General features: G+C 47.6%; 1 protein-coding gene across 1 annotated transcript; it reads left to right on the top strand.

Annotated features, from left to right (window-relative positions):
• The first annotated feature begins 284 nt into the window (after nt 1-284).
• LOC119182750 (uncharacterized) lies at nt 285-8,616 on the top strand. The gene is made up of 6 exons (XM_075888863.1): nt 285-336; nt 425-495; nt 2,530-2,594; nt 4,038-4,127; nt 4,578-4,857; nt 7,475-8,616. The coding sequence occupies exons 2-6, from the start codon at nt 450-452 to the stop codon at nt 7,546-7,548; spliced, it is 555 nt and encodes a 184-aa protein (XP_075744978.1). The 5' UTR covers nt 285-336; nt 425-449; the 3' UTR covers nt 7,549-8,616.
• Nucleotides 8,617-19,148: the final 10,532 nt, after the last annotated feature.

Here is a 19,148-nt window from a genome sequence, read left to right as displayed (position 1 = left end):
GGGACGTTAAACCCGAGCAATTATTAAGCTTGTGTGTAAACGTGCTGTGCATTCTACTATGGACAGTGCTGAAGAACACATCATGGTGCGTCTCGCGTGCCGTTTCGGCAAAACGACAAGCGAACCGGAAGTCACTCGACGCTGTTTCTCTTTTGCGCAACTGCTGTCCACGAACTGAGGCGCGCGCGTGTCTGCAACGTGCGTCCACAACGCACGATTCCAGCTCTGTGTCACCGCTACGCCCCAGTCACCCGCATTTGCAAGCGGCGAAAACACAGCAGCGTCTCATTTCCTGGCACAGTCGAAGCTCCGCAAACCAGGGACCAGGAGTATCGCGTAACGCCGCGTTATACTCTCGCCCCGCCGCGCTCATATTAGACTGCTAGCCGGCAGCGCACCCTTGAACAGACTGTTCGTCTTCCAGGTGGACCGAGCTGAAGGAGCCAACCATGACCTCTGCGCTGATGCTCGTCGCCTGCGCCTTGCTCTTCGCCGGTACGTCTCTCTCTGCGCATTGTGTACGTGTTCAAGGAAAAGTTCTAAAACGTCGATATGCCTTAGGAGTGTGGCAGCTTGGGCTAGTAGGTGTGACATGACGATAGTTATAGCGCGAGAACGGAACGACGACGCAGAGACAAGAAGGACAAGTCCTTCTTGTCTCTGCGTCGTCGTTCTGTTCTCGCGCTATAACTATCGTCGATATGCCGTCAGACCTAATGGAGCTCGAGTGGGCACTGAAATAGAAGCCGCAGGCTGTTTTAACGTTTGCATGTCTCTAGCGCTTCTTTAGGATTATTGGGCTGTATATGTGCATTAGCGCTTATGGTCTGTAAAGGCCCTTTCACACATTACGATTATGGGACTGAGCACGCGACCAAGTTAGTCGCAAAAAAATGTCCATGGATGCGGGCTTTGGCTCAGTCACTCGCGACTCGGCACTTCGGTCGCAAACATCTGAAACAATCAGATGTTCAGGAACAGGCTTAACAGCTCACATTGCAGGGCAATGGCAATCCGAGCACACGTGTGTTCTGTGTGTGAACTGCATGGTATACAGGTCGCACGCACGTGTGAACGTTGGACGCGTTGTCGCTTTTCGGTCGCCAGTCGCACATGCATGGTCACGACACCGGTATACTATATATAGTCGCATCTGCGAATGAGCCTTGGGCAACTCCACGCCCCACCATGGCGGGTGCGGCTATGGCGATGCGCTGTGGAGCGCCAAGGCGTCGGTTCGATTGCCGATCGCGGCAGCTGCATTCAGGTGGTAGTGAAAAAAGGGGTGTACTTAGACTTAGGTGCGCGTCCAAGAACCACGGGTTGTCAAAATTTATCAGGTGTTCCCCACTATACGGCGTGCCTCAATACAATGCCTGGTTTAAAAACCCCCGTTAAACGTCCCGAATTCTTTTTTAAGCATCCATTGGTAATATTCTTCCTGCTTCATCGTAATCCTTTCTTTCTTTCCTTTATTGTCTGGTCTTGTGCCTTTTACCTTTCAGTGCAGGACAAGGAACATGAAATGTCTTAAACTGGTTAAAACCTTCCCCCTTTCTTTCTTCCTCTGTCTCTCTTTCTAATTGCCTCGTAAAAAAAGGCCGTTTATTGTATACATACAATTCGAGTGCACTTCTATAGTTTCGTCGATCGACTGTTATAACGGCTTCTGGCATTAACAATTTAATATAGCTGATTTAAAAACAACGGATATGCTTTGTAGGTGATGTTAAGGTATTGAAGAATCGCTAACATGGGGATTGGTGTTAACGTTTTAATCAAGGGTGACTTATCGGCATACATTCTGGTACAACCTAAATCATATAAAATTTAGCGTGTCAAAAAATAAGAAAGAAAGAAAGAAAGAAAGAAAGGAAGAAAGAGAGAGAGAGAGAGAGAGAGAGAGAAAGAAAGAAAGAAAGAAAGAAAGAAAGAAAGAAAGAAAGGAAGAAAGAAAGAAAGAAAGAAAGAAAGAAAGAAAGAAAGAAAGAAAGAAAGAAAGAACGCGCTCCCATCGAGAAGCGGCCACCGGGGCAGGGAATCAAGCCCACGACATCGTGTTTAGCCGTGCTAAGCGGAGGCCACTAAGCTGTACAGCTGCGAATTCTTTAGTGTTATTTATGTGCTGGATATGTTTCTTGTATTCGGGTGAAGTGTGGGTATTCAAAGAAGCCGACTAAAGTGGTGCGTTACTTACAGAGTGTGGCGCACAAACGCCGTCGGCACGTTTTCAGTGCACTGCGGGCTTCTTTTAGTTCAGGTCTGGTAAAAACATTCGTAAGCGTAAAGAGCAGCAGTAAGTTGAATCTGCTGTTCTTCAGGACCGTCTACAATTTTCTCATGGTCACACTCATTTTACTTACATTATTCGAAATAGATTCGTGGGAAAGAAGCAGTCATATTGAGATGCTGGAGATGTGATCTTGCGACCTAGAAGAATAGAGCTGCATTACGGAGGGAGTGTCAGACTTGACACTTATGCTGTAGGGGATGTTAAAGTGCTTTTTTTTTACTCGTCTACATTCGCAGCTACCAGAAGCCAGGCACAAAATAGCACTGATCAGTGCAAAGGAAACGAGGCAGGTGCTCTACTGGTAAGTTCCCTCCACCGCAGCATCGTTATGCTCGAACCATCGTATACACTCTAAATAGAGTTCTTGTCCTCCTTTTTGAGAGTTTTAGCATACCACGTGCAGTGATTCTCTTTAAAGAGGCACGCTAACTATACTCTCTTTGGAAAGTCGTGTGACCCACAGCAAAGATCACGTGTCTTGTTAAAGAGACATGATAGGTGCCAAGGCAAGAATACCTAGAAGGAGTTCAAGTTTTTTTTTTTTTTTTTTAGAGTGTGGACGAGACTATATAAAAGGCAGTGTACTTGCACGAAAAATATTCCTGCACGTGTCTCCCGTACTGAACAGCATATGGGAAGCGTAAACTGGCTCGTAACTAAGGAGTATTCTTTAATCCTTCTGACTTGTAGCATAGCGCAGGAACAAATGAGGACAAAATGAAGTAACAGATGGACACAGGTGCTTGTAATAGCATAGATGGCGCTAACGCAGCCTATACCTTCCTTTTTTATAGAGACAACACGTACGCACGCGTGCGCACATCACCCAAGTACTATGTTAGACGCAATATTAATGACGACTAGTTTACTATTTCATACCAAGGAAAATATAAGAGCGCTGACTAACGCACTCAGGTTTTATTGCACACACATACTCTGTAAATTTGACGGGGGGGGGGGGGTGTATAGGCTAAAACCGCACAAAAAAACGCCGCATGTATATAGTTGTGAATTGATACAAAGTTGTGCTCTAGTTAGATGCTTGCTTGATGAAACATAGTTAAATTTGAAATACAAGTGCGTGACTACACAGGGATACGCGAAGACAGGGACAAACGCTTGTCGCTGTCTTCCCTGTGCGTAGTTATGCGTTCGTATTTCAAGCATCATGAATCGCCATCTCGCCGGAAGAAAGATCAGATCGATAGCAAAACACGGACGTGTAGGTCTCCTTAGGGTTATCTCTTGCCCAGTTGCATGTTCATTCTTATCTTACAATCGTGGGGTTAAATAGGGCTGAGCATTCCACCCTGTGGGACGCCACGAGAGGTGTAATGGTCTATGGTGCGGCCTCCTGCAGTGTGCACGAAAAAGAATCTCTTCAGTAAGTAGCTCCGAATCCATTTAAACATTTCTCCACCGATCGAGAATTGGGAGAATTGAAGTACGTGAAGGCGATCTGAAGGAGATCTATGGGAGCGTGGCCTTCACGTCCTTCAGCCCAGAAATCTACACGAGCCCTTCTAGAATTCTTGAGGGCAACGTCACTGTGCGACCGCCAGTGAAACCTGAACTGTGTGTGCGGTGTGCAGGTTATGTGCAATGTGTATCTCCGCCTCCTCTCTCTTTTTCTCCCTCATTCCCCCTCTCCTCCGTGTAGGTTAGCAAACTAGACTTAGTGTAGTTAACCTCCCTACCTTTCTGATACTTTTCTTCTCTCTCTCTCTCTCTTTTCTTACAATAGGCAAACGCTACCTGCCACATCGTATGCAATGGAACCGATTCTTTCAGTGGGACCAATGGCTTAAATGGAACGAAGTGCATTATTTACAATGTGAGTATATATGTGTCGTCAGTTTATAGGCTGAACGCGGGTGCATTATTATTATTATTATTATTATTATTATTATTATTATTATTATTATTATTATTAATTTATTCTTGATATTAAATGAAGAAACGGGCCTCGCAATTTGACAAACAGAATACTTACGATAAAGGGCCCATGATCAGGACCAGTGAATAAATCGTCCGATGCAAGAAGCGCTCGTAAACCCGAATTTTGGCCTAATCAGCTTACAAACATTTCGTTGGCACGGTTATCTGTCGTAGACGCTTAATTACTCCTCATCGTGGTCAATCGTAAATTGAGGCTGTAGCGAAATAGGCGTACGATTAAGCACGCTTTGTGTAGCTCGCTTACTCAGGCAGTGCCGCTTGCGAATGTGACCTTCTTTCATCCACAGAAACAGCCCACGTGTTTAATGAAACTGACGTTACGCAGGCGAATCAAGGCAACAAAACAGCAACGTACGGGGTGTGCCAGAATGACACTTGCAACACGGAGCACCAGGCGTCTGGAAGCACCAACGGCACAAACTCAACGGCCAGTTCTACGAAAGCCGGGTCGACCGCTAAGCCAGCCACTTCTTCCGCCACGAGCAACAGCAGTACCGCGGCCACGCAGTCGACTACGGATGCGCCAGGCAACGTCACTACCCCAGCTTCCAGCGGTCATTCGCCAATGGCTGCAGCCAGCGTTCTCAGCGTGGCGCTCGCAATCGGTGCGCTGCTCTGTCGTGCCACGTAGAATAGGACCGCACTACGGTTGGTTGCAACCCAAGAATAACCCCCGTATTCTAGAAAGCCCCTTCACTCAACGCTCCACCTTCACTCGAGAAAGCCGACGGGAGCGCCATCTCTAGCCAGGGAATGTCACTGCATATCAGTGATAATTTGCTGCTATTTTTGAGTAGCGCAGCGTCCTTTTCAGCCGAGCAGAGGCGCAGTGCGCAACTCTGTCAAGTGAAGGGTGAAATTCGAGTCGAGGAGCGTTTGTGAATACGGGTGTAAGTATATTTAAACAAAACAGACTGTTGGGCCTGTTAGCTATCCATGAACACTGAAAGAATAAGCGCTAAAAACTGACGAGCACAAAACAACCACAGCATATCCGAAAAATCGGTGAGCAGTGGCGTAAATCACGGTGGGGCCGGGGGAGTCTCGACCCCCCTCTCCACTCCGTGCACCGGCCGTGGGGGAGGGGGACGCCCTTTTCAAGTGACCATTCTTGAAGGTTATCTTTCAAGCATCATGTATCTAAATGGATCGACATATAGCGCGTTCAACATTTTTAATGCCTGTTGCAGTGTGTAGGTGTTAAAAATCCCTCAGCTGTTTCCCATCACTGAAATCGCGACTGCCGCTCGATCAAATAGAACAACAACTAGAACAATGCAATTACGTGTGTTGGGAACACGTTCGTTTTTTTTAATTGTATTTGGAGGTTATGATTTTATTTTTATGCGAGTAAAAAATAAAGGTAACACTCATAGAAACAAAAATGGCCGCCATTTCAAGATGTGTGCCCCCCTCTTGGGATTTTTTCTGGATTTATGTCTTTCTGTCTGCGTTTAAGTATATAGTGCGCTCTCATTTCAAAACGGTCATGTGTCACCAACTCGCCCAATCAACCATATTGACAAAAAGTATAATGTGGAGTGGAACTGCTGAACATTTGGTGATGTCTGTCTTGCGAAAAAGCGGATTCAGGCCAGACGAAGCCACAAGAAGCCGGAAAAAAACGAAGTTAATACAAATCCGTGGACAACCCACCATGCTTTGCTGCTGTATAGACACTAGCGCTGGAGTTCCCTCTATAATGTGTACATACTTATTTGAAACTAAAGTGCACGGGTGCAGCTAGCGGTGCCTCGTTTCTCGTCTCGCCAAACGTTGCATTTTTTTTTTTCGCTGGTTCTTCGTAACCTTTACGACATCGAAAAGGGCGTTCGCAATTGGAAGCGCATTTTGCGCACGGGCAGTGACACATACTGCTTTTTTATTCTTAGGTTGTCGCCGACTGTAGTAAACTGGCCTCGATGATACGACGCCATGTGCATGCGACGGTGCGTTTGTGACGCAAAATTCGTAAACGTGGGGTATACGTGCTGGCACACAGCCCCTCCACACACCATCGCTTTGCGAACTTCTCATCGCAAACTTTCATCTTGCCCTTCCTGTCTTTGTTGGTCCGTTTGAAAGTGATTCTATACGCACGAGTCCCGCACATGTTGCCCTTATATGGTATCCTGATATTGCTAAATTCCCGCTCGCTTTAGCTCTTGTTTAATGAAAGCGCGTACAACGCATAATCCCTGCGGGTATTTAAATTATCACCAATCGGCAAAATAAACTAAACACGCGGAGCAGGCATTGCGAGCGTTGGGCATTCCTTCCATGGAGTGTCAGCACGTTTCAATAATCATTGGGAGAGTCAAAGTGGGAAGAGCATCGCGGTACAAAGAATATGTGTACACTCTCAGAAATAAATATACAAAAGGTACCTGTTACTCTTTCTAGTGGGTTCCTATTTGCCACGTATACTAACGAAAAGAGCAAAATTTACCACATATAATGTATACTATTTTTAAAGGTATACACGTCAACTCTATTTCGGGGAGTCGCGTATCTTTAGAGAGAGTTTTATATATGTGACGAGTAACTATTGATTAAAAAGAGTAACAGGCAATCTTTTTATTGGGGGGGGGGGGGGGGTAGAGGATATATAAATAGTTAAATGTAAATGAAGTGATTCAAGCAATTAATTCTACTAGACGAAAATTACGGACCAATATAAAGTACATGTGTGTGTTAACTGTGACTATATAGCCATCACGTAAAAATGGTTATAACGCCACAAGTGGGGGCAAGAGTAAAATTACGACGAAATGTTGGGAGTTGGTATGCAGTCGCTTTAACCAATTTTGGGAGGTGACGTCAAGGCGGGAAGCTCAAAGTAGCATAGCGGAAGCCTGAAAAGACAACCTGCTGAGCTGTACCAACTCAGCGCTTGAAAACATTTTTCTCGCGTTTATCTCTTAATTGACACTGAAATTTGTGTTATTGGCACCACCGTCAAGCAGGTCCGACGTGCTGCCATCAATATTGTTGCATATTCATTAGCGCTTACTTATTATTTATGCATAAACACAATCTGTTTACGCGATAGAACAGAAGAATGGAATTTGCAGGGCAACACAGGTCCCTGGATTTCATGCCAGCAATCAATTCGCCGCTAAAATAACTGCAAAAACTGCGGAAAAAATAGAAAAGAACACAAAAGCCACACGCACAAGCGCAGTCTGTGTCATCGTCTCTTTCTCGCGTGGTTTTTTTCAGTTCATCGTCATCATCACCACCGCCTGACTACGTCCACTGCAGGACAAAGGCCTCTCCCATGTTCCGCCAGTTAACCCGGTCCTGTGCTTGCTGCTGCCAATTTATACCCGCAAACTTCTTAATCTCATCTGCCCACCTAACCTTCTGTCTCCCCCTAACCCGCTTCCCTTCTCTGGCAATCCAGTTTGTTACCCTTAATGACCAGCGGTTATCCTGTCAGTTATGTATTACCAACTCTCCCGGCGTACAGTCCTCTTAAAGCAAACAAGTGCCTGTGGACAACAAATTGATAAGTGTAGCGTCCGCATACAGTAGACAGAAATAGCTAATAGATCCAAGTAGTCTTTAGTAAAGATCTAGCAGCTTCTTTTCTCTGGAAAGCATGAACTACGACGCCACGCTAGGCCAACGATAAGAGTGGACGCACGTCCCATCACTATGCTTTTCGTGTAAAGTAGTTAAACTGACTGGATTGGTAGCTTGCGCAAGACCAAGGACGTCAGGACCTAAGCGCTTCAATATGCGGCTTGTGCCATTTCGAAAGATCATCCTCATTACTCGGTATTCGAAAAACACGACCTTTTAATTAGCGAACGAGACCTCACCAAATTCCACTCCTGTGTGGCAAGCGAGACAACGGTGCCAACAAAAGGCCACAAACCACTCTGTCACCTCATCCGTCATTTCGTTAATCAATAGCTGGGTAAGCTGCATGTAGTCCGCGGAATCATTATCCCATCGATAAGCTACTGAGACCGACAAGAACTTCTTGACTGTTTTGTCGTCTCAATTGATAGGCGCAGCCTTAGTAAACGAAGTGCAAAAGAAGAAAAAAAAAACATTCATGGCTCTATCAGTCTTCGAGTGCGCGTTTACGTGATTCCCGACTTATCTACGTAGAACGGCATCATTACCGATTGTCAAACGGGCAGCTTAGTCTGTAGCCATTGGCTCGAGTGATTGCCACCATTGTCTCGTGTAATGTGCTTGACATTGGAGACATGTGTTTTATTCGATGCTAATGAACACTATATTTTGCTGTTTATTTCTGCTCTACATGTGTCATGTGTATATCAATAAAGTGGAGCGGATCGTTAATGTACGTCTGCTGAAAAAGGACACCAATAAAAGGTGACGAGGCACTTCGTGCGTCAGTGTCAGTTGTTCTTAACTGATCATTGGTGGAAGGGGGGGGGGGTCACCTATTTGTCTCCGTGTAAGTGGAGCTATAAAGAAACCTTCCTGTACATCGTACACATGGTGCATAAGTCGACTCCAGTTTTTTATGTACGCCATTTTGTTTTTCATTCCTTGAGGTCTTGCATTGCTCCTGACCATAAAGTTTCAGGATTGACTCTAGGTGACAGCTCAGTGCCTTAAGAAACCTTGCTGGTTGCGCATTTGAAGCCAAGAATATGTTTTTCGACATTGTTTCGAATTGTTTTTCAACATAAGCAAGCTCAGAAGTGTCGTGTTTACAGCTCTTGTGCACAAAACGAGAGTTATAAAGCATACAATACTGAAATAAATCACCCGTTTCACCCAATACTCACCAGGACGAAAGCTCAACCGAGTCCTCTCTACAGGGTCAGTCCCCACAACAAAGCCATCAACCCCTCCCCCTACCTCTCTACACTCTACTGTGTGCATATAGGTATCTGCAAGTAATGCTGATTACTATTTCCAGGACCGTATTTTCTAAACATTGCCAAAAAGAGAGAACGATTTATATTTCTGTCGTATATGTGTCAGCTTCATACATCACAGATGCGAAGAAACAGCGCGAACAGATTAGTATTTCTTCAAAATCTTCAAGATGTGCGCCGAGCGCACAGGCGATTCAGTGGAGAATTTTTTGTGCAGCTTTCATAGTAAAGTTCATTAACTTCGCTGCTCGCGCTGCTCTCAGTCGCCGACGTCGCACGCATGCGGTCGCGTCATGGCGCTTCCTTGAGGGCACCCGAACGCCTCAACGAAGCGCGCGTCTCCGGCGAGTGGTCAGTTGCAGAGCGCCACCAGCTGCTCCGAAGGATAGCCGTCGCACAGCAGCAGGCAGCCGACGGCGAACAGTAGGTCCTGTTTGGAGAGGTGCTCGAGACCCGCAGCTCGGCTCTTGATGCTCGGGCGTCGACGAGGGCGCGCAGCTGCAGCTCACGCACCAGCCGGACGGAGGCGCTGGCCGGACTCGCGGCAGTGGCCAGCTCGTCGGCCGAGACGCGAGAGATCAGGGCAAAGGCCAACTAGGCGCCCAGGGTGCCGTATCTGTGCTTTCCACTCTCAGTCAAATTAGCGTATATGCTTCGTATTCCCACTAAGGTAAGCTGGGTTGTCTCGGCAACCGTCGTCAGACAAAAACCTGGCCACCACGATTAGAGGCACTCAAACGCTCTAAAAACATCAAGATTTCGAAGGTAAGTTTCCTACGAAGATTAGAAGCCGTGCTCGTTGCGTGATCGCACGTCAGTGCTACGCGAAAGGCAAAAAAGGGGGGCGCGTAATACCAAGCAAAAAACACCCCATGGCCGCGCGGGCTTACATTGCAGGAGTGAGCATTCCATTACGTCTCCGGAAGGAATGGAATAGAATGATCATCCCATGGCCACGTTGAGGCGTTCGAAGCGGAGCCTGTGCACCAGCTCGTCGGCAATCTCCCAGCCGCTGAAGGTCAGGCCAGCCAGCTGCCCGTTGAGCAGCAGTGCCACGTTCTGCATTAGCATGCATCCATCCCTAAAAAGTTCCTATCCATCCCACGTGCAGTTGCGCTCTCTGCGTGCCGCCCGCCTCAACAAAAGACGTCAGGGCGGACAGGTAGCCTGGAGGACGTCCACGCCGCTTCAGCGTCACCCAACGACGTGGATTCACTGCGTGTCAATGGGATTCCGGCAACTTTGGGGAGTTGAAAATAATCACTTGCGCACCGACAGGTCTTATACCCTTTTCCGTGGTGGTGTGACATGCGTAAATGTTGGTGAGTATCGGCGTGCAATGAAAACGATGTGACGTTCTCGTCTCGTCGATAGTCATTCATTGATTTGTGGGGTTTAACGTCCCAAAACCACCATATGATTATGAGAGACACCGTAGTAGAGGACTCCGGAAATTTCGACCACCTGGGGTTCTTTAACGTGCACCCAAATATCAGCACACGGGCCTACAACATTTCCGCCTCCATCGGAAATGCAGCCGCCACAGCCGGGATTCGATGCCACGACCTGCGGGTCAGCAGCCGAGTACCTTAGCCACTAGACCACCGCGGCGGGTAGTCAGGTGGCTGTACAAACCTCTGTCGCGCCGAAAGACTGGAGTCATATGCGGTGGTTTGACACGAGTTTTCATGCGGGTTGCATAGCTTCTCTTTCAGCAGTGGAGCTGTTCTACGTCGAGCCGGCGCCGTCTGTATGCCTTCCCACGGTGTCACGGAAGTCACGTGACCAGAAGAGCGTATTGAAATAAAAATAAATGCAACATGGTTATGATGGTGTTCGAAGTTGACTTGTATAGACGGGGGAGGGGATGCTTAGAGCACCCCATCAACAACTCAGGCACGCACGCAGCGGACGGTTAGCACGGTGTGCTGCGTGCAACCAGTGCCATTGGTACTCGTGCTGAGACATGTCCTTCACGTTTTTCACGATTGCGTATCTGCAATTGCGGAAGCCTCGTTTTATTTGGCAATATTGGTTGTGTACTGCAACAAAAGAACATGGCCCCCGTGTGTTTCCGATTAATTTCCCCGAGGGCCTCGACATATCGGCGACGCCATCGTTTTGCGTGGCGTTGCCAGCCATTCTGTACGGTTTATTGGCTGTTGTCTGCATTGAAGGGCCCCTGCAACACTTTTTGAGCATGGTCAGAAAATGCTGCCGATCGGTGGCAGAGGCTCCCGAGAACACGTGAGCAAAATGTTATAGCGCAGCACGCGGCCTGGAATTCACAATAAATTATCAAACTCAGCTAACAATTGTTTTGTCTTCCCTCTACAAATGATGGAAGACGCTCAGAAATCACTCGTAGAAGGCCATCGATTGGCTGATTTGAATATGGCGCGTTCGGTCAATACAAAAATGACCACGAGAGGTCGTGTCTCGTCCACGCGTGCACGCGCGAGCGCACTGAAAAATCTGCGCATTTGAAGAAGAAAAAAAAAGTGCTCAAAGTCTAGAAGTGCGCATGACGTATTTTCTTTCCCCGTGCAATACCTCCCTGCTTAGCTTCCAGCGTTTTAGTCGGGACGAGAGAAGAGAGAATGCGATTGTAGCGTGCAACAAATCTTTTTAACCGTGTCCGCTGGTATTGGACGGATTCTTAAAATTTTTGCGGCGTTGAATTTGTGAAGCAATAAGCTCTTCTGGTGGATTCATTTTATGGTTAATTAAAAAGCGTTTCAGGGGCCCTTCAAGGTACTGTGCTCATATTTTCTGTCGCGTTTTTTTTAATAAGCGTTTCGTAAAACGGGCTTTACTGTGTGTTATGCCCGATGGTAGCCGAATCTGCTCGGCGCCTTCGTTGCTCATGAAGCAGCTAAATGGAACGCCGGACGTTCGAATAACACTTCTTTATAAAAGTTAATTTCAGTGCGCCTGACTTAATTACCTACCCTCTGGAACTTCTAAGTTATGTTGTAATTAAAATGCTAAATATGGCAATTCATTGCTGGTGGTAGAATCTTCGTCGAACGAACACAAACTATAGAAAACGCGCTGGTGAGTATCGCTAGCCAGACTCGCCTACTTTTGGGTTTCCTTGTTCCTCTGCGGTTTAGCTAGTGCACGTGTAGGTGTGTGCATGCGTCCATGCATGCGAGCGCTTGCATGCTAACATTCTTGTCGGCCTGACGCTGACAAATAAAGTGCAACCCTTCTACCATAAGTGCCTCGCTTGTGGTAGCTGTGTGAATGTTATTCATGACGAAATTTTGTTGAATCTGTAATTGCGAATATGTGCTTTGCTCTTTGCCTGAAATCATACCTAGCCAATACTTGGCAGTGCCAGGTGCCAGATATATATATATATATATATATATATATATATATATATATATATATATATATTGTAACGGGGTTTATTTGCAGAGCAGAATGCAGAAGGCGCAGCAGTCAGCAGCGTCCGGCCAAGTGCAGCAAGCACGAGCTTATGCTGATGGCGGTGCCCCTGAGGCGCCGAGAAATGCCGCTGAGGCCCCTCTTCTTCACTACAATCGCCCTCCGCAGAAAAAGACGCAATCCTGGCGGATTGGTCATATTATGGCTTGAGGCGAGAGACGTGGACAGTGTCGCGACCGTGGTAGCGTAGGTCTGTGGATGGGATGATGGGCTCCACGATATAGTTGACAAGTGACGTTTGCTCTACAACGCGGTAGGGTCCGATGTATTTGGGAAGAAGTTTTGCGGAGCGGCCAGCTGCGGTAGCAGGTGCCCGAAGCCATACCAATGAACCAGGTGAGAAGTTTGGAGCCGAACGGTCCCCAGTCTGGCGGGATTGCTGCTTCCACTGGTCCTCGGTAGAAAAAGAGTGGGCAAGCTGGCGGCATTCTTCAGCATGTCGAGCAGCTTCGGACAGAGTTGTACTTTCGGACTCATAAGGTTTATATGGGAGAATAGTGTCTACTGTATTTGAAGGTTCTCGTCCGTTACGAAGAAAGTATGGCGAAAACCCAGTAGTAGCTTGTACGGCGGTATTATACGCGTAGGTGACGAACGGGAGAACTTGGTCCCAATTTGAATGATCAGAGGCGACGTACATCGACAGCATATTGCCAAGAGTACGGTTGAAGCGCTCCGTCATGCCATTCGTTTGAGGGTGGTACGCTGTACTTGTGCGGTGCACGATTCGGCATTCGTTGAGTAATGCCTTCAAGGCGTCACAAAGAAAGGCACGGCCTCTGTCACTTAAGAGCTCGCGAGGGGCACCATGACGCAGAATGAAACATTGCAACAGAAACGTTCCAACGTCACGGGATGTGGCAGTCGGCAGCACGGCTGTTTCGGCATAGCGTGTCAGATGGTCTATCGCAACAATAATCCAGCGATTACCAGCTAGAGTTGATGGTAGCGGTCCGTAAATGTCAATGCCGACGCGATCAAAAGGTCCACTAGGACAAGGAAGAGGTTGTGACGGGTAGACTTGCCCGGGAGGTAACTTTTGTCGTTGGCACTGAGCACACGAGCGAATGAATTTCCGCACGTAGTTATACATGCCACGCCAATAAAATCTTAGTCGAAGTCTAGCGTATGTCTTGAAGAGGCCTGCGTGGGCGCACTGTGGGTCTGCGTGAAAAGCTTCGCAGATAGCAGCTTGAAGATGGCGGGGTATCACAAGGAGACACTTGCGACCATCAGAAAGGTAGTTGCGTCGATAAAGAAGATCATCCCTTAGGCAAAAGTTGCTAGCCCGACGGCGGAGAGCGCGAGACGGCGAAGGGGTGAGAGGATCAGAAAAAATGCTTATGAGGACACTGATCCAGGGATTCTTTCGTTGTTCCACGGTCATGTTGCGCAAGGCGGATGACGCAAGTGCAGGCTCGAGGGAAGTGAGGCAAACACCTTCATCCGATATGGGTGAGCGAGAAAGGGTGTCGGCGTCTGTGTGCTTACGACCGGATCGGTAAATAACGCGGATGTCGTATTCCTGAAGTTTGAGCGCCCAGCGAGCAAGTCGTCCAGAAGGGTCTTTAAGTGTGGATAGCCAACAAAGGGCGTAGTGGTCAGTGACGACGTCGAATGCGTGACCATACAGGTAGGGGCGAAATTTTCCAAGGGCCCAAATAATAGCTAAACACTCTTTCTCGGTCACGGAGTAGTTAGCCTCGGCTTTCGTCAAAGTTCGGCTTGCGTAGGCGACGACATATTCATCAAACCCTGCCTTTCGTTGCGCGAGCACAGCGCCAAGTCCAACACCGCTGGCATCAGTATGAACCTCCGTGGGAGCGGCAGGGTCGTATTGGCGGAGGATGGGTGGTGAAGTTAGCAGGCGGCGTAATTTGGTGAACGCATCGTCGCATGCTGGTGACCAGGTGGAAAGGTCCTTGTCGCCGCTAAAAAGGTCCGTAAGGGGCGCACACACGGAAGCAAAATGTCTAATAAAGCGTCGGAAGTATGACGACAAGCCGACAAAGCTTCTAAGTTTCTTTAAGTTCTTTGGCTTCGGAAAATTGGCGACTGCTCGAAGCTTGGTGGGGTCGGGAAGTATGCCGTCCCGCGATACGACGTGGCCAAGAATGGTGAGCTGCCGGGCACCAAAACGACACTTCTTGAGTTTGAGTTGAAGGCCGGCGTCGGTGAGGCGTGTGAGGACGTGCTCAAGACGATTTAAATAGGTGTCGAAATCGGTGGAAAAGACAACTACGTCATCGAGGTAGCATAAACATGTGTTCCACTTGAGGCCTCGTAAAATAGTGTCCATCATTCTTTCAAAAGTGGCTGGAGCGTTACAAAGGCCGAAACGCATAACGGTAAATTCGCATAATCCATCAGGTGTGACAAATGCTGTTTTCGGTCGGTCAGATGCTTTCCATAGGTACTTGCCAGTATCCAGACCGTAAATCCAGCGAAGAGAAGTATTCTGCTCCCTGCAAAACAGTCAAGGGCGTCGTCTATTCGCGGTAACGAGTAAGCGTCCTTACGGGTGATCTTGTTTAAACGTCGATAGTCCACACAGAACGGAATGGAGCCGTCCTTCTTCTTAACAAGAACGACCGGTGACGCCCAGGGACTGTTAGAAGGCTGTACAATACCCCTCTGGAGCATGTCAGCAACCTGGTCGTCAATAACACGGCGCTCCGATGCTGAGACTCGGTAGGGGCGCTGCCGTAGAGGCGTATGGCTTCCTGTGTCAATCTTGTGAGATATTTTCGATGTGCGACTGAGGCCAGAAGCGTGGCTGTCTAAAGAAGTACGAAACTTTTGCAGCAGGTTCACCAACTGGCTTCGTTCTGAAGAAGACGTTGCGACATCGATGGAGCGGTGGAAAGCGTCAAGGAGTGACTGGTCAACAACAGAGTCAGAAATGAGTGCGCTGAGGTCCGTAGAAAGTAAACTAGATGGAGCGTCAAAAATGTGACGGGCGTCAATCGGGTGCACGTAACCGAGACATTCACCATAGAATAAAGGTAAAGGCCCTTCTAGCGTATTGTACACAAGCGTCTTCGTGACGCCGTGGTGGAGAGTAAGGAGAGCAACGGGCAGTGGAGAACATTTGCGTTGAATGAACAGGGCAGAGGGCGTAAATAGAACATCACTGCCGGAAATAGCGTCACACGACACAGTCACCAGCAGAGAAGAGCGCGGTGGTACGGTGGTGTCGTCGGACAGTTTATAATACGGCAGGGAGGCTTCGACAGCGTCAACATCAAGAAGTGCAGATAGCTCAAGTTCAGTGCGACAGCAGTGAATGACGGCATTATTATTTTCAAAGAAGTCCCAGCCGAGTATCATGCCATGAGAACACGAGGGCAGCACTGCAAATTCGACGATATACACAATTCCTTCGATGACGACTCGTGTGGTACAGGCTGCGAGAGGTGTTACACTTTGTGCGTTAGCCGTTCTATGAGAGAGGCCGGATAATGGCGTCAGAACTTTGCGGAGTTTGCGGCACAGGTTGATGGAAAGGACGGATAGAGCGGCTCCGGTGTTGACAAGCCCCATGACGACGATACCATCGACTGACACTTCAATGACGTTAGCTGGACAGGGGCGAGGACTTGTGCATGTCGACGGGGACGCAGTTCGTGCCTCGGGAACTGCGGCCGTTAGTTTTCCTGGTCGGTGGGTCCGGAACGGCGACGCATAGGGGAAAGCGAACGTCGACGTGGAGATGGGGAGCGGCGGGTGGGACCGTGTGGACGATCAGAAGGAAAGGAAGAGGAAGTAGGGCTTGAAGGCGTAGAAGAAAACTGAGGGTCGAAAGAGGGCATTCGTCGAATGTTCTGAGCAGCCTGGCGACGACGACAATAACGTGCCACGTGGCCAACACCGCCACAAGCAAAACATATCGGACGGTTGTCGTGTGTCCGCCATTGGTCGGAGTAGACTCCGACTTGCGGCTGGGGGGCAGAAAACTGCGCCCGTGGTGGTATCGGCATAGGCGGCGGTGAATAGGTCGGCGGCGAAAAGGGCGGCGGCGAATACATAGGCGCTGGCTGGAACGCAGGCTGTCGAGGTCGAGCAACGGCCTCGGTGTACGTGAGAGGTGCGGTGACTGGCGGCGGTTCACGGGCGGGAGGAAGAACTTGTGCGACCTGGTCTTGAATGAAGTCGCGGAGTGTAGACGTCAATCTGCGTGGTTGATCGGGTACGCAGGACATCAAAGAGAGCTGACGTGCGACCTCAGCGCAGATGAACTCTTGGATCTTGGAGAGAAGAGGGGCATGGTCTTCTCCTATGTCAAGGGTGGACAGGCTGGACAAAGAGCCGTCGAGCACCGAGGGACGTCGGGTGGAAAGACGTTGCCTGCGCAACTCGTCAAAACTCTGGCATAACTCAAATCAAAATCAAAATCAAATCATTTTATTTTCCCAGAAAGAAACAAGTTCAAACAAGTTCTGGAGAGGTTCACTGGCTAAAAGCTGTTTATGCACAGCTTGACGAGGCCAGTGAGCCCTATACAAGGCAGGTGGGACAATGACAAAGATGCGTATAACAATAAAGACCATGAGCTATCATTACAATACCAAATACGGTGTAATAAAAACATATATCGTACCGAAGCGCATTTTCAACCAGGTGACAAAGTATGGATATGGACCCCAGTGCGTCGCCGTGGACTTTCTGAAAAACTTTTTAGCCGCTACTTCGGGCCTTACGAAGTACTCCATCGTGTAAGCGATGTAACTTACCAAGTCAGATCCGGTATACACGGGAGCTCAAAACGCCGCAACCCTACAGAGGTTGTACATCTAGTCCGGATGAAGCCGTACTATGAAAGATCATCGGAAGACCAGTGACGCCTACCATGAATCTATTCATTACCTGACGCATCGGGACTATGCGTATGAGGAGGGGGATTATGCCACGACATAGTGCCTGCATTCAAACAACGCGCCCATCACCACGCGCACAGGGACATACATGCGCGCCGTCTAGTGTTGCGCAGAGACGATGATGATGGCACGAGCACCCAGCTGGCCCCTGCTGATGTGCGCCACGCGCTTGGGACTCTTCTTGAAGAAGTAGAAGTAGAAGACATCTTGGTGTTCTGCTGTAACGTGCTACGGCCATAGTCTCTTTGAGTTGTGGGCACAGGTTCGCCCTTTAATAAATACGTTTTATTATACTCCGAGTCCTTCAACATCGCTACAATATATATACATTCCTACGAAACATCCTGATACCAGCATAGCACAGAAGATTACATGGACGGAGCAAAAAGGAAAAAAACAAAGAAAAAAAAACAAAAGAAAAATCCAGCAACCATAACACCATTATTGCGAAAAAATAAAATAATAGAAATAAATAAATGATGAAAATATCAGGGAAGATATATACAAATTTGCTCCTTGTGTATGTGCTGCATCATACAATGTACATCACATGTCAGACAGACAAAATTATATAGACCGAATTATATCATATAACCTATTCGGTACAGCATGGATGCACACACCGAAAGAAAAATGAAATTGTACTATCGTACAGACAGCACATTTTACAACGTGAAAAAGTTAGCCTATATTTACAAAAAAGGATCGTAGTTCTTTTAATGAGAAACTGTTTACGTGACTGTATTTATTGAGAATCATTGGTAAATTGTATTGCAATGTTTGAGATTTGTAATTATTGCGAAACCTCGGAACAAACCAAACATCACTGCTTCTTGTTCCGAACAAAACATTTTTTGCAGTTAAACATGCGGTATTTTTAATGTATTGTTTAAACGAAATGGAAGAGGAATAGCAGGATCGCAGAATGCGACAGATATACATATATTCTACTTTAATAATACCGTAGTCCCGACACACAAGTTGTGTTGATGACAAATAATCTAAATTAGCGACATGTCTAATAATTTTTTTCTGCATGGTCTGAAGTTTCATTATGTTCGTTTTTGTCGTGGTTGCCCACACCAAACTGCAGTAATTTATGTGCGAAAGAAAAAGAGCATGGTATATTTGCAGTTTCACCTTTGTGGGTAAGATATATCTAACACGAGCCAGCACACCAACTACACTAGAGGCTTTTTTGCAGATGTCAACGACGTGTTGGTTCCAGCTGAGGTTTGATGAAAACGTGACTCCGAGAATTTTATGTTCATCCACAAAACGAATGTCTTCACCTGCGTAAGCTAACGCTTGTGTTGATGAAAATATTTTGTTTTTAGCTCGGAATACGATGGCTTTTGTTTTCAGAGGATTAATTTTTAATAAATTTTTGCTAGACCACAAGAAAAGCTTGTTCAATAGCTTATTACGCCGGATAATTAGCTCATTTGCGTCAGGGCCTGAAAAAAAAAAGAAAGGTAGTTCTAGGACTGTGCGAGGACTCTTAGAAAGCAACATTTGGAAAGCGTCGTCCTCAATGCCCTTCATGATGTGCTTGATCTTAAGCTCTTCGGACATCGACTCGTTGACTCGCTTGCAAAGGTCCAGAACGTCCTCAATATAGCTTGTGAAATTCTCACCAAGCTGCTGGGACCGAGTATGCAAGCGTTGTTCGGCACGGCGTTTGCGTACCTCAGG

This window comes from Rhipicephalus microplus, chromosome 3 (genome assembly GCF_043290135.1).
Source record: "Rhipicephalus microplus isolate Deutch F79 chromosome 3, USDA_Rmic, whole genome shotgun sequence".
NCBI classification, from domain to species: domain Eukaryota; kingdom Metazoa; phylum Arthropoda; class Arachnida; order Ixodida; family Ixodidae; genus Rhipicephalus; species Rhipicephalus microplus.
The sequence above is the reverse complement of the archived record's forward strand: the minus strand, read 5'-3'. Positions and strand labels throughout refer to the sequence as shown.